This window comes from Polyergus mexicanus, unplaced genomic scaffold, assembly GCF_030449975.1.
Source record: "Polyergus mexicanus isolate NDT 795.1 unplaced genomic scaffold, iyPolMexi1.0 SCAF_27, whole genome shotgun sequence".
NCBI classification, from domain to species: domain Eukaryota; kingdom Metazoa; phylum Arthropoda; class Insecta; order Hymenoptera; family Formicidae; genus Polyergus; species Polyergus mexicanus.
In genome coordinates, this window is record NW_027223347.1 from 3,861,803 (window position 1) to 3,877,763 (window position 15,961).

At 44.8% G+C, this 15,961-nt stretch overlaps 3 protein-coding genes across 3 annotated transcripts; 1 reads left to right on the forward strand and 2 right to left on the reverse strand.

The window, feature by feature from the left end:
• Positions 1–7,453: 7,453 nt before the first annotated feature.
• On the reverse strand, positions 7,454–8,653 carry LOC138943501 (uncharacterized). The gene has a single exon (XM_070314353.1). The coding sequence runs from the start codon at positions 8,651–8,653 to the stop codon at positions 7,454–7,456; it is 1,200 nt and encodes a 399-aa protein (XP_070170454.1).
• A 3,242-nt stretch (positions 8,654–11,895) lies between these two features.
• Positions 11,896–13,431, forward strand: LOC138943502 (uncharacterized). The gene has a single exon (XM_070314354.1). The coding sequence runs from the start codon at positions 11,896–11,898 to the stop codon at positions 13,012–13,014; it is 1,119 nt and encodes a 372-aa protein (XP_070170455.1). The 3' UTR covers positions 13,015–13,431.
• Positions 13,432–15,231: 1,800 nt separating this feature from the next.
• LOC138943572 (uncharacterized) lies at positions 15,232–15,961 on the reverse strand. The gene has a single exon (XM_070314502.1). The coding sequence runs from the start codon at positions 15,913–15,915 to the stop codon at positions 15,232–15,234; it is 684 nt and encodes a 227-aa protein (XP_070170603.1). The 5' UTR covers positions 15,916–15,961.

Consider the following 15,961-nt stretch of genomic DNA (forward strand, 5'->3'; position numbering starts at 1 on the left):
TAGATAGTAGTAGATACGAAATTAGCCTACATATATATATATATCAAAAGAGATAATATATGAGCAATATTGTAGATTTGTATTCAAAATATTTATGCGACACAAACAGACATCTATGTAAAGTCGTTGCTTCTACGAGACGATAGAACAGAAATAGAGTAGAAATTCAACATATTTTTTGTCTCTACATATTTAACACAACGCGAAAAGCTTATATTTTATTGTTCTTTCCAAAGTATGCACATATCCTTGACTCCATTACTCTACATAATGATATCAGTAATGTAACTATAAAGCGTTGGCAATATACCAAAACTTTTAATTAGACTTGATAAAGGCATTCACCCGTCGGAGTTCGCCAGTCGCTCTGGCATCCTCTTAAATAAAAATAACGTAAAAATTAGAATAAAGAAAAATAGCCGAATTGTACATCCCAACTGCTTTTAATTTCATACATCAAAATTAATAAATAATAATGAAAATTTTCAGATGAATTCAGAATTGGAAGACCAATTACAATAATAATTTTAACAAAAAAAAAATAATAATTGAAATTTTATCAAACACAGCAATAGGAACTTAACTTAGCAGTCTGTAAGGATTTCTAGGAGGAAAGGCAGGGTGTCTTTCGGGTTTTGCAAATAAACGCTCGGCTTGTCAGAATAATTGTATAGGTTTATTATACCGCTTCCCGAAGAAAGATTACTCCAAAATCTATAACTCTCACGTTCGGTCTCTCTAGAATGTTCTTTGCCACGTGGCTTGCCGGCACCACGCGGCGATCCACCCGTCCTCGTGGATCGTTCCCAAAATCTTCCGTAATTGCTAATTAACAAAGTTACATACTGGAGGGGTCCGCCTTGATCACCGTCCACCTTTCCCGTAAGCCCGACTTGGCTTAGCACGGATTCAATATCGCCGAACTAATAATTTTCTCGCTGAGCACAATTCTCTCTCTCTCTCTCTCTCTCTCTCTCTCTCTCTCTTTCTCTCTCTCTCTCTCTAATACTTTCTCTTAACGCTCTCTAAGACTTTCTGCCTTTCTCGAGGCACGCGGCTATCTCGTTTTATATGCGTTTGCTGGATTCGATAATTATCGAATCGCCCCGTGTCGCGTTCCTATTCGTCGCGGATGGCGGCTCGATATCTCTCGCTCCCATCGAATTCACCTAACGAGTGTTTTGATTGCGCTTTCGCTAACGGGTGTTCTTAATTTATCTCGCCCTGTTTTTACGACTCTTACAAGTCACAGTAAATACAATATATTCCTCGTCGTATAAAATAAGAGAGAACCATGTGCGCCATCTTGTATCATTTAATTGTTAGATTAATCAATTAGTAAAAACGTATAGGTATATATATATATATATATATATATATATTTATACATATATATATTGTAACCGTATTTTTTTTTTTAAATTATTTAATTAATAATTATTTATTCGGCGGGCGGTTCTCTGATGCCCACGGTACACCGTCGGCGCGCATTTCGAATATCGATCTCGCGATCCACAAAAATTCCCGGAATCGCAAAATAGACCAAGTTGGGCGCCAGGTACGGCAGACCGCACCATTCACAATAAACGCAACACCAAAAGATAATCGCGCGACCGATAATTAACGCGACGGCAAAATTCTGCGGCTATTTAGTATACCCGAAATGGTAGAGGGCGGGGTTCGGGGGAGACGGGAGAATTCTTGAGAGTCGAGAACACGGGAGCCAAAATGAGCATTCGATGTATTATAATAGAGATAACAATAATATATTAAAACGAAAGAAACAAGAGTATAGAGCAGTTCGTATAAATAATAGCCTTGGATGACAGTAATTATTTTACAGGCGAATAAGATATATTATTTCCGCGGAGATCGGCACGACCGTGCGCAACAGTATCAAATTACCGGGCGTCTTACGCGCTTTAACTCGACTTTTCGGCCGTGAGGATTTCCGCCGTACGAGACTTAATTAGGCCGCGACAGCTAAAGAAATCTCTCGAATACGCCAGTAACTACTTTACGCACGCTCGTGAATCCGCTTCGATATAATAGAAAATACTAGATTGCACGACTCAAATTGGTCCGTTGGTCCGGCTCGCGGTAAGCCGATATACGTCTCAATAACAATGACGATGACCTTTGCGTTGAAATGCCGAATCTCTAACTAGAATGACTCGCGGAAACTAATAGCGGACACAAAGACACCCGATAGATTTCTTATACGAATTTTTAGGATTTCGCTTCCTCCTGACTCCGATTTCTTACAATACTCACAAAACACGCGCTAACAATACACAGAAACAATACGGAAACTATCGATAACGACTGTGGTGTATGAGTCGCAATACTTTGCACGAGTCGGAATATCGATCGCGTGAACGCAAAAATCCCGATAATGCGACATACAATTATCACAAACGCGAGACTAACATTAATGACTGTCGGCGGCGGCGAAATGAATAGAGAGAGCCTATTTTACATAATTCGGATGAGCGACATGTGCCCGTCGGCCGTGCGACTTAATCTACCAACTATTCACCAAATTAATCCACCAAAACGCGTGGCTCGACAACTATTAAAGGCGCGACTCATCCGAATTAATTACCTACAATAAATCGGCAGCAAACTCGGGTCGACAACGCTCGTCCCATCGGCAGGAATATCTCGGCTTTTCCTTAGCGATCTCGTTCTCGCTCGTACGCTCTGGGCGACCTGCGTCCTTCCTAAAGGCTCGCCGAACAGTGCCGAGCGAGAGTCCTGCAGGAGACACGCCGGTGCGATAAATCGCTATCGCGCCACTTATGGCGCTCTCGCGTTACGCAGGGCCGTCCTGCGGTCCTCGCGGTCCTTGCGGTTGTCACGGCCGTGTTGGTGGGCTCCTCGCCCCGAAATTTCTTAAATCGGTTGTTGCTTGACTGACAGATGCGGAATTTCGGCAGCGTCCGATCGGTTCTCTTTCTTATCTCGAAAAATAGGCCCATGGTCAAGAATCCTCCCGCCGCTCCTTCCTTGGGACTCCCTCGCTTCGCGCGGGTGGAGTGGCCGCCCTTTCGACCGGTTCCTTCCGGCCCTTCGCTTGTGTTCCTGTCATAATAATATTAAATTATCGGTAGCGTGGTATATTGGCCACCATGAATGTAGTTAATATTGAAAAACTACGACCTGACGTCTCCTGTTTCCTGGGTGTCCTGGACTCCCGCTCTTGGCCGTCGCTCTTCTCTCTTCCTCTCCTTCCGTCGGATGGGATCCCGTCGCTCGACCTCGTGCCGACAACCAATTCGCGGGCTCATTTCGAGCTTACAGTTTCGATTTTTCCTAACCGAAAGTCAGATCCCGCTGATCTGACTATCGGGCCGCTCTCTCCCTAATTTAGGAAGACGCAGGCCCCCGAAAAATCGCCCCCGATCAGAGTAGTAATACTATGCGGGTTCTAACTCAGGTCCTCTGAGGGGGGGTGAGGGGCGAGGGGAAACCGCGCGGGCGAGGGGGCATGACGTCACGCGGGCGGAGGGGGATTTTGGTGGCGCGGGGTCCGCGAAGAGGGGGAGGGGGCCGCGGCGGAACGGTAGGCGCGGTGTATTACAAAGGGTGAGTGTCGATGTCCGGCTGCTCGAGAATTTATAAACATTATAAACAAATATCATCTCACACTGCACTATTGCGCGTAACATTATTAAAATTAGATGATAAGGCGAGCGCCGATGTCCGGCTGCGCGTCGGGACATGTTTATCGGTGTACTTACAAAAGGCGGGTGTAAAACGAAAGTTTATAATTTTTATTTTGAGTTAAATTTTAAAATTAGAGGAATGAAAATTATAAAATTAGATGATAAGGCGAGCGCCGATGTCCGGCTGCTAGAATTCGCGTCGGGACATGTTTATCGGTGTACTTACAAAAGGCGGGTGTCGATGTCTGAAATATAATGCAAGCGCCGATTTCCGGCTACTCGATAATTTATTGAAATTAGAGGAATGAAAATTATAAAATTAGATGATAAGGCGAGCGCCGATGTCCGGCTGCTAGAATTCGCGTCGGGACATGTTTATCGGTGTACTTACAAAAGGCGGGTGTCGATGTCTGAAATATAAGACAAGCGCCGATTTCCGGCTACTCGATAATTTATAAATAATATAGCGTCAGTAATAAACACTGCCGCAGCAGATCTGGATTTTTTCGATGCGACAGGATAGTATCGTTCGAGTTGCCGGCGAGAACGCTACATAGTGAAAAAAGGAAAAGTCTGATAAGTTCGTCGCAATTTTCTTCGATAATGCCATCATTAATGGAAATAGTGTTGCGCCGCGGGCTGTGGAACGCATCGCGGTGGGCGGAGGATGTGGCAATAGGGCTGTTGAGAGCCCTATTAAATTTAGTGGTGTTCCAAAGAGTAAGTAGCATATTTTATTTCATGTCATATTAATCATTCGTAATATATTAATTATTTGTAATATATTACAATTAAAATTTTGATTGAATTATAATTTTTATTTATAGTACGACTTCACTTGCGAGATAGAGATTCCAAGATTTATAAACATCGAACACCGACAAATGATTCGGATGTTTCGGCGGCACGAGCGCGATTTACGTGAGGACGTATGGGAGGATAACGATCCCGACGACCTCCATTTAATGTTAAGACGTCTCTTCGGCCTCGAACCTTACGAGGAGGAGGACATAGAGGAATTATGGGGATGATTGTAAGTATCTATTTTTAAAATTTTAGAACGTTCCAACTAGATATTTTAATAAGACGTATTTTTTCTGTTTCAGATGGAGCACCGCCGTATATTTTATTTTTATCCGTATATTATATTTTATTTTTATCCGTATATTATATTTTATTTTATCCGTATATTATATTTTATTGTATTTATCCTTATTATATTTATATTTTTTATCCTTATTATATTATTATATTATCCTTATTATATTATTTTATTATTATTTTTATTATTATTATTATTTTTATTATTTTTATTATTTTTTATTATTTTTTATATATTATATTTTATATTTTATATTTTATACTTTATATTTCACACACACACACACACACACACACACATTTGTATTATACACACGTTTTGTAAAATAAACATTATTATATTTAATAAAATGATTATTTCTGCACCTTCTTCTTTCCTTTTCCTACTCGTGCATGCCTCGCATTATCTCTCTTTCTCCCGCGAACGTATCCTTTTCCCACGCCAATGCGAACGCCTCGCGCCGTCCTTCTCCCACACGCGTGCATGCGGTCGCCTCGCGCTATCTCCCTCATACTCGCCGTCTTACGAACGCTATACTCATCGCACCGACTTACCGCGCCGTCCTTCTCCCACACGCGTGCATGCGGTCGCCTCGCGCTATCTCCCTCATACTCGCCGTCTTACGAACGCTATACTCATCGCACCGACTTACGAACGCTATCCCTTTCCCGCGCTCATGCGAACGCTTCGCGCCGTCCTTCTCCCACACGCGTGCATGCGGTCGCCTCGCGCTATCTCCCTCATACTCGCCGTCTTACGAACGCTATACTCATCGCACCGACTTACGAACGCTATCCCTTTCCCGCGCTCATGCGAACGCCTCGCGCCGTCCTTCTCCCACGCATTACGGCATCGTACCTTAAGATCGCGCGCGGTTTGTACGGAGGATATGCAAGGAAGGGAAGCGAAAGAAATACATAATCATTTTTTTTTCATTTTTAACACATTTATTTATTTATATATTACCATACATCACCCCGTCTCAAGGTTTCAGACAAAATTTCATCCACAGCATAAGCTAATAATTCGCAATCTATGATAGATGTTTTATCATAGACTTCGCGCAAGATTTTGACCGCAGAATCTCTCTCGGCGCCAAACATATTACTTTGCAAACTCCGAACAAATTGATCGAAACTATCATTTACAGCTTCTAGATTCCCGCACAGCTTCAAATATTCGTGATTAACACAGTATTCGAGTTCGAATAAGAAAAATATAGTTGACGATTTCATGTACAAGCAAGAATTGCGCAACGTAAGTTTGACAACACTCGCATCACTTATTTTAACAATCTCAATTGTTAAATCGTTAATCCATATCGGTGCATGATTAGGCGTCTGTACAAGTTGTTCAACGTCCGCTCGTTTCAGCATTAGCGATTCCCATGTATCGATAGACAAAACGATTCGGTTGCCTCGGTTATCACCCAGATGCAGTTCCACGTAAGATGTTATTCCAACGCTGATTCCGATATCCAAGTATTTATAAGCAGTGCGCGTCAAAGCAAATCTGCGTACCAAAATACGTGGTTTATCGCATCTGAAAAAATATAAAAATATGAAATAGCATGGAAAAACATATATGAAAAATATATATATAAAAATATATAAAACATATGTGATACTTACAAATCAAGTGGTTTCTTGTACGGCTTAACTTCATCTCGTGGTTTCTTGCACGGTTTAATTTCGTCTCGAGGAACGTAGTAATTCGCGCGTTTGCAACCGTTGCTGGTGCTTCCTTCAGCGGAGTACATTTTGTCTCTCGGTTATGAGAAGTGAACCGTTGGTGCTAGCGGTTGATGCGATACTGATCGTATAAAAATTAATCGAATATACGCGACGCTTATGTTTCAAAAGTATGATGTGGTGGGAGATCAATGCTCTGAAAATTTAGGAGAAGGGGAAACGGTCAACGTATGATGCGATGGGAGATTATTGTTCTGAAAATTTAGGAGAAGGGGAAACGGCCAACGTTACAAAGAATTCTTAGAAACGACTCGCGAGGAAAGGAGTGGGAGAATAAGAAATAAAAAAAACATTAAATACGTTTACACATTTTATTTATAAAAATATTACAATTTTTTTTGGTATTGCGACCACCAGTTAAATATTTTTAATACATTCTGTAATGCGCAATTCTTAACATGTTTTCCGCATCGTATAGTATTAGTAACATCTAGATTATTTAAAGATTCAATATCTTCGTAATCAGCATCCAAAGTCTCGATGATTAAATTTTCTCTCGCAAGATTCTCGAGCAAATCCACCAGCCATTCCCGTTTCTGGCATCCCTTAACGTACACGAGAGTCGATGTCTCGTCATCCTCTTCTGTTCCAAGCACGGCTGATGTAATCAAGCGTTTAGCCATGCTGTACGGCACGTTTCCGTCTTCCCATCGTAATCCATGGTGATTCGCGATCAGCCAGGAAGCGCGGGATTTGTCGGATTTCGTGAGGAGATTCCATGGTAGGGAGTATGTAAAAATGTAATGCGCCAGAACGGTCCCCTTTTTCAGCACCGCCACCTCCTTTACGACGAATTTCATCCCGACGAAGAATCCTTGTAGGTCCACGAACGTTGGTACGGACATAACGTTTTTCTTTTTTATATCGACACGTCGAGAACAAGACTGCGATTGATCCTGATGTATTACAGATTTTATATCGTCTCATTCCCCTTAGGTGATTTTGCGCACAACATTGGTCAACGGGTTGTACTGAATCACGCGGTCGTGTATGATGAGGCAGTACGCTGTGGTATTCGGCGGCACGTTCTCCTTACACTCGAATTCCAATCTCACATCCACGGTTGCGCTTTTGACCGATTCGTTTTGTCGAGAGCAATCGATGATCACGAATGGACCGTTACGTAAAAATTGCGTGACGGTGAGACTCGGCTCGAGATACTCGTATCCGTAATACTTTTTGCAGAAACGTTGATACGTGTCGTACAAAATCGACCATCTGTTTTTATCGAAATCCAGATTCATATCGTCGTACGGATAACATTCCGAGTTCAGATAGAGTTTCACGTTGATCAATTTGCAGTCGTCGAATCGACTCGTATCCTTGGACATGACGTTCTTCCGACCTGTCTGCAGAACGAAAACAACGTATCGCGGCTTCTCCAGCTGAGTCGCGGTCTTAATGGGCCACGAATGTTTGGTTGTACGCTGCAATAGCGGAAATTCGTACAGATCCCACGAGCGAAAACCCATACTGAGGTATTGTCCGCTTTCCAAGGCGCGCAGCATCGATAACTTGTTAATCTCGTTCAATACGACGTGCGGCATTCGCCATTGTATCTTGAATATGTCGATCACAGGCTCCAACACCAAATTTCCAATCATGCAATTGTTGTCGTTGCGCGATCGTATTAAGATCAATTCGTGACGAGCGTTAATCACCACGCGCCTGTAATCCTCGCAAAATCCCAATAACATGTAGAGCGGTACGCAAAAATTAAAGTATCCATTCGTGTTAGTAGGCGAATCCCAGCCGGCGTTTCTCATAATCACGGTTCTATCGGATGATATCGTTACATAGTTCTTGGGTGTGCTGGTTATTCCCACATTTCTGCTACGATCAATCTCCACACCGTCGAGTTCGTATCGAATCTCATCGAACATGAACGCGACGCAATTATTTCCCAGTACCACATCAAACCCTTCAGCTGGTTTGTTTATCACTAGTTTTCCCTCGATGTATAGAAAACTCTCATACGGTAACGTATACAGATCCTGTTGTTGTATGGGTATTCGTATCTCATCGCTGTGCTCAAACGTCGTATTGGCGTACGGGTTGTACGTGTGAGTCTCGATCTTGACGATACGATCGTCAAAGACCGGCTCGCCTTCGATGTTAAGGATATCGGTCATGTTTTCTCAGATATTTCGCACCGCGAATCCCAAAGATTGTAAAAATTCAACGTTTGACGCGTTGAGTTTCTTTTTCTTGGCGCAACCGGATAATCGAATATTAGCGAATGTTGATGTTGTTGTTGTCGTTGTTGTCGCGTTATCTATCGCGTCTTTCGCTCCGCTCAACACGAGCATCTCATGTATCGCGCGCTAATTTTGTCGCCGTCGTACGTGCAATCTGATGGTGATCTCTTCTCCTCGAAAATCGAGCAATCGTCCGGCTTGATCCGCGACGCGTATCGTTAGATCCGTAATGCTCCGCGCGATGATCGGCAGGTAAATGATCTGCGCCGGCGTTTCCGATATCTTATATCCTGGCGGTACGCTCGGTGAAAATTCGTGTATCGTATGAACGCGTTTGCCATTGCTGTACGCACCAGCGGTCACGTTACACTCTACGCGGATAATATTTACGTTGATGATATTAATCGGCATGTCCGATTGGTGCCAGTGTCCCGGCTGCAATATACGCTTCGACGAGAATCCCAGCAGCGATCCAATGTTGTTGGGTTTGTTAAAGTTTACTCGGAAAGCGCACTTGATCTCGCTATTCATCGTATTGTAATTAGCACGGAGCACTATCGGGTATTCTACAACCTCGTCTTCGTCACCGTTCGCTCGAACGGTCTCCTCTCGCGATATCCCCGTGATATCACCGCGTTTGTCGACACGATTGCCGGAGCGAACTACGCGTCGCGGGCGTTTCCGTGAAATTGTACGTTTCAAAAACTCGTGTATTGCGCGTATCTCGTACGATCCCTCGGGAATCGTAATTTCCGTGTCATCCTCATCGAAATAAAATTTATTATTCGAGGAATTCACGTTCGATATCGTATGATAAGTCTCAAAATTTGTTAGACCGAGCTCGTAATCACCGTCGCTCAAATCTATGGCCGGATGGTAGTGTGCCGCGAGGACGCTACTCTTCCCGGTCAGCGTGAATGTCATAGACATGTCGACAAAACTGCTTAACGAATACTGAATCTTAACGGCGCATCGTCAGGCTTTAAGTTCGCACCGATTGTCGTCGACCGTTTGGAGAAACCGCAGACACAATTGTCCGCAGATGCTTTGATCGTAAGATTGAAAGGACGCGCGATTGTACTCGATCTTCGTCACATTCCATCCGAAATATCGAACCAATTCATTCGGAGGTCGAAGATTACCAAAACCGTCGAAATATATAACGCGATTTCCCCTCTTTGCGTACGCTACCCAATGAGTACCCGGTCCTTTGGCGTTATCCAAATTCACGATACCGCTTTCGTTTCGATATATACCACCAATCGGTAACGAATCACGCATGAAAACACCTCTAAAGTACGGTATACGCATACGTTTCGCCAATTGTTCTAATTGTATGTTCGTTGTCACACCCATATGCATTTTTAGCGTCTTTTTGACGTTTTTTTTTTCTTCGTTGCCACTCCTTGTCCACGTTTGTACGGGCCGAGATATAGTCCCTGTCCGTATTTATACGGAGCGAGATAAAGCCCGCGACCTTCCATCGCGCGATCGTGGCGTTGCAGCTCCTCCAGCTGACGACGCGCAGCTTTGCCGTCGTTCACCGCCTTGGCCACGCCAGCCGCTCCGCCGATCAAGGATCCGAGCGCACCCAACATCGGTAGAATCGGCAATACACCGCCTCGTTTCGCTGTCGGAAGTATCCGCTTTTTCGTCGACCTTTTCCGCGTAGTCCTCATCTTCGTCTTTGTCTTCGTTTTCATACCCATGCCGATTTTTGTCTTGGCTTTCATCGCTACCCAAACAGCTCTAGCTGCGGCTCTCTCATCGAGAGTCGAATCTTTCGCGACGATGCGAGTTCGCACTTTCTCGGCGAGTATCCTGTCAGCCGCGTGTCTCTCGGTGAGATCGGTGTTCCGGGAATACGCTCTATCGTGCTCGCGACAGGCCGCGTCCAATGGATTTATACCCCGATCACCTCTCGCCAATCGTTTTTCCAAATGAGTGCCCGGGCCGCAAAACTGATAGCCGGGGATATGTAACTCGAAAGGGAGGGCGTTTATCGCACGATTTAATAGGCCTGTACCTATTTTCGTTGACATTCGTCGCAATCTTTTATCAACGGTGCTGGACCGTCGATGTGCGTTCGCTACCACGGTCGATTGTAATGTTCGTAACAGCGTCGATATTGTTGAACCTCCAAATCCGCTTTTATATGTTCCGGAAGCTTGTCCCACAAGTAGTGGACGTGATCGCCGCACATTCGCAGCAGAACAACTTTCGGCACAAACTGTAACTGTTCGGCGCTCAAATCGCAAATATCGGAAGGTCTCGACAGTAGGACGAACATTTTCGTTACTGAGCGATTCGCGGTTCCGCGCACCTATAAATAGGCGTTCGATCCAGCGTTCCTCAGTCGATAGTGTGAAAAAATGAGATTCGTGCGACAACCTTTGGCGATACGCGTGACGAATTGCGACGACAGATTACGATCGATGGGGGACAACGCGGAGATGCGCAAGCATGGCGCGATGCTACCGACTACTATACGCGCAATCGTTTGCGGTCCCTCGAATTGTGGTAAAACCAACGTTCTGATAAGCCTGCTGGAAAGTCCGCACGGTGTACGTTTCGAAAACGTGTACGTGTACTCAAAGTCGTTGCAACAACCAAAATATCGATATCTGGAGAATTTGCTGACATCGATCGACGAAATCGGCTACTTCACGTTCTCCAACAACAGTGACGTCATTCCGCCGAGCGAGGCGCGTCCAAACTCGATCTTTGTGTTCGATGACGTGGCATGTGATAAGCAAGATGCTGTGAGAGAGTACTTCTCAATGGGCCGGCACTCGAGCGTCGACTGCTTTTATCTCTGTCAGACGTACGCGAGAATACCTAAACATCTGATACGCGACAACGCGAACCTGCTGATCCTGTTCAAACAGGATGGTACCAACCTGAAACACGTGTACAACGATCACGTGAATACCGACATGCCGTACGATGAATTTTGCGCGTTGTGTCGCGATTGTTGGCAATGCGAGTATGGATTCGTAGTGATAGATAAGGACAGCTCGCTCAACGATGGGCGATACAGAAAAGGATTTAACGTGTTCGCGATACCGCAAAACGATTAGTCGTTGCCGATACTTCGTCGGAGGTGAAATGTAAGAGAGAGAGAGAGAGAGAGAGAGAGAGAGAGAGAGAGATTGACATTTTTTTGCTTTTCCGCGATGGCTGCGATCGATAAGAGCGAGGATATTCGCGAGCGCGAGAAGATTGCGAGGGCAATTGTGAAAACGAGCGAATCGATTCGCAAGAAATATCGCGCTTTGAAGACCGGTAAGATCGATGAGGATATCGTGTTGGACAGGCGCTTTAGACCTCTCATCGAGCCGCTACGAAAGATCGTCGACAACTCTAGCTCGATCGCGATGAAGAACGAGCCGGGGAGTAACACCGACGCGGGGATCGAAGCGTTATCCATCCCGAAGCGCGAGAAAGATGATGCGACACCGCAAAAAAGAAAACGATCCAACTTCAGGTCGGATCGCTCACCAGCACCGCATAAATCGAAACGGTCGGACCCTCTACTGGATGTACCGCCGATAACCTCTACACCATCAGCGTCAATGAGAACCGTACAACCTACGATGTCCGAATTACTCGCGAACGAGGATGTTTTCGAAACCACGGACGACTCGCTCGTGACATCCGTCCGAAATCAGTTGCAAACACTGGAAGGTCGAGAAACGTTGCGAGATCAGTTAGGTCCGCTGGGTCGGAGGTACGTCTGGCCTGTCCTGAGCGGCGATCGAGAGAGCGGTATTGACACCGTGTACGGTGTTTATTTCGACAACGATGGAATGATGTTCGGTAATAAACGTTTTGACGTGGACAACGCGGATAACATAATTATCGACGGCGTACGATACGTCGGCACACCTGGTCTTTACGAGTTGATCTTCAAAAAAGTCCCCGATGACGTCATCTATACGGAGAATGACAAGCAAACGTACAAGAGTATGCTGTTGACGACGAACGCGCATAAACGCAATCACGATGCGCAGGGTCGATTAATGGGCAACAGGGGATACAAGTACAAAGAAATAATCGCAAAGCTGATACCGATCGAATCCAAAAAAACAAAATCTGGAAAGGGATTATTCGCGCTTCGCGCGATGACGCTAACCGACAACAAGATCGACTACGTGCACTGGGACGATCCCAACGAGCTGGTGGATCGTTTACGATTGCTCGACGCTTCGTACCAAGCGGGCCACAACGGCCACGACAACGAGATCCTATCGATCATCGAGGAACTTCGCGAAGCCGGTATTATTATAAATTAAGCGGTATCTCGGCAAAACTAATCAATCGATCGACCGACGTCTCTCGCATCGATGATGCGCATCAACAAATTTGGAATGTTCGAGCAGAGCAAAGACGCGACGAATGCCATTTCGTATCGTCGATGGAACGGATTAATGAGAAATTTCGTGCGCGATAACGCTCTGTGTCGCGCCGTTACGGACTTTGACGCGAGGTCGCGCAAGATTCGTCGTGTAGCGCAACCTGTGGCTGATACCGACGCCATCAACAAACTGTACGTGGATCAATGCGTTAAAACGTTGAGAAATCAACTGAAAGAGTTAGACGAGAAGCTTGCAGCGTTAGAGAAAGACGTGCGAGCGTTACAGATTGTGGTAAACGAGCTTCGGCGTGCGAATATCGCTAGATTAGAAACGTCAACGAACGACAACGAAACGACGACGACGACGAAACGTTAACGAAACGTCAACGAACGACAACGAAACGTCATCGAAACGTCAACGAACGACAATGGACGACAAGAAACGGTTCACGGACAGCTACGGACGGTTCACGAACGGCTACGAACGGTTGAAGGACGGTCGAACGGTTCAGGAACGGTTATCGGACGGTTATCTAAAGGCTCAGGAACGGTTCAGGAACGGCTGCGAACGAATTAGGAACGGCTACCGAACGGGTCAGGAACGGCTACGAACGGCTATCGAACGGCGACGAATGACGGATGACAAAGAACCACTATTGAAAGACGATGACAAAGAACCACTATTGAAAGACGATGACCGGGAATAAACGGTTATTGAGTGGTTAAAAGTTAGAGATATAAATTATAATGTAATTTCTTTACACGTATTATTACACGCCGACTAGCCGCACCGCTAAAAACATGACATCGTTAAAATCCAACGGACGTAAAAATATCGAGAAGCTACGACTCGTCGAGGAACTGCATGCTTCGGCGAGAAGAAATTTTCCCCGAAGACGCGTCGTAGTGCGGGGTTACGATGACCTGTGGCAAGCCGACATCGTCGAGATGCGTCCGTACTCTCGTTTCAACAGAGGGTACCACTACATACTCACCGTCATCGATGTGTTGAGCAAGTACGCGTGGGCCGTACCGCTCAAGAATAAAGGTGGAAGCGAGACGGCTGACGCTATCGCGGAGATAATTCGAAATAGCGAGAGGCGCCCGAAAAATATGCAAACCGATATGGGGAAGGAATTTTACAACGCCAACGTGCAACGTCTCGTGAAGAAACACAACATCAATCATTATTCCACGTATTCGGTGTTGAAGGCATCGGTCGTCGAACGATTCAATCGTACGTTAAAGAACGATATGTGGAAGATGTTTACGCTCAACGGAACTTACAAGTGGGTCGACGCGTTGCCGCGACTCGTATCGGATTACAACACGCGCAAGCATCGAACGATCGGTATGCGACCCGCCGACGTTACCCCCGCGATCGCCGAAAGACTCTTGGATACTGTGTACAGCGCGATAAAGATCGCGAGTCCGGCAAAGTTCAAAGTAGGTGACCCGGTACGCGTTAGCAAGTACAAGACGATCTTCGAGAAGGGTTACACGCCAAACTGGACCACCGAAGTGTTTAAGATCGTTAAAGTGCAACGTACTAATCCCGTAACTTATCTACTCGAGGACTATCGCAAAAAATCTGTCGCTGGAGCGTTCTACGAGTACGAGTTGCGTCGCGCGACTTATCCGGACGTGTATCTCGTGGAGAAAGTACTGCGCAGGAGAGGTGACGAGGTTTACGTCAAATGGTTGGGATTCGATGGATCGCACAACTCTTGGATACATAAGGACAATGTGGTTTAATTCGTACAAACTGTATTTTATTTTTAACATATAAAGAATATGAAATACATATAAAGTATCTGAAATATAAAAAATATATGTAAGATGTATACAGCATATAAAATATGAAATATAAAAAAAAGAAAAAAAGAAAGATAGGAATATATATATTTATTTTGTTTTCCTTATACATACATACATACATACATACATACATACATACGTACGTACATACGTACATACGTACATACGTACATACGTACATACGTACATACGTACATACGTACATACGTACATACGTACATACGTACATACGTACATACGTACATACGTACATACGTACATACGTACATACGTACATACGTACATACGTACATACGTACATACGTACATACGTACATACGTACATATATACATTACATTATAAGGGTATCCGGTAATGTCCCCACGGTAGGGTGTCGGTCGAATCAGGTACGATATATCGCTTGTCGTCGTGCGGACTTAGAGCGATTTTTGTCTCGCTGATTGTGTACACTTCGTGCAATTTTGATCTTATGCAAGATTGTTGTCGAGTCATTTCAATGTCATCGCGCAGACACCGCGTGTAGTCGTCGAACGTTATCGTTCTCGCTACGACGTTACGCTTGACACCTTTAACCTTTTTTGTATCCTTTTTACTATTTACTCGCAACGCGTACATTTTTGCTCTAAGCCCGACAAATTCAGTCATGATCGCACCGTTATTCTCGTCCTTCATCAAACCCGGCACTTTCTTGTTCTCGAGCGGTATACCGTACGCGTTGTTAGCCGGATAATCGCTCGTGTCGAATCTAGCGATATCGCGTTTCATATTCTCGTACACATCCTCGCACTCGATGTGATAAATCAAACTGTCTGTATCGGTGTACATTATTTTACAATTTTTGCGATATAACGGTAACATGTACTCGTGGTGAAATTCGTATAAACACACTTTCGATATATCGAGTATACACATACCGACATAGATCGGTTTATTGAATTTCACCTCGAGGTTGCGCAGTTCAACGGCGACCAAATTTTCCGAAAAGACGCTTCTGCTATGAAAATTTGGTTTCGCGATCATCGCCTCCGCGCCGTATCGCCCGTCCCACTTTGTTAATAATTTTACA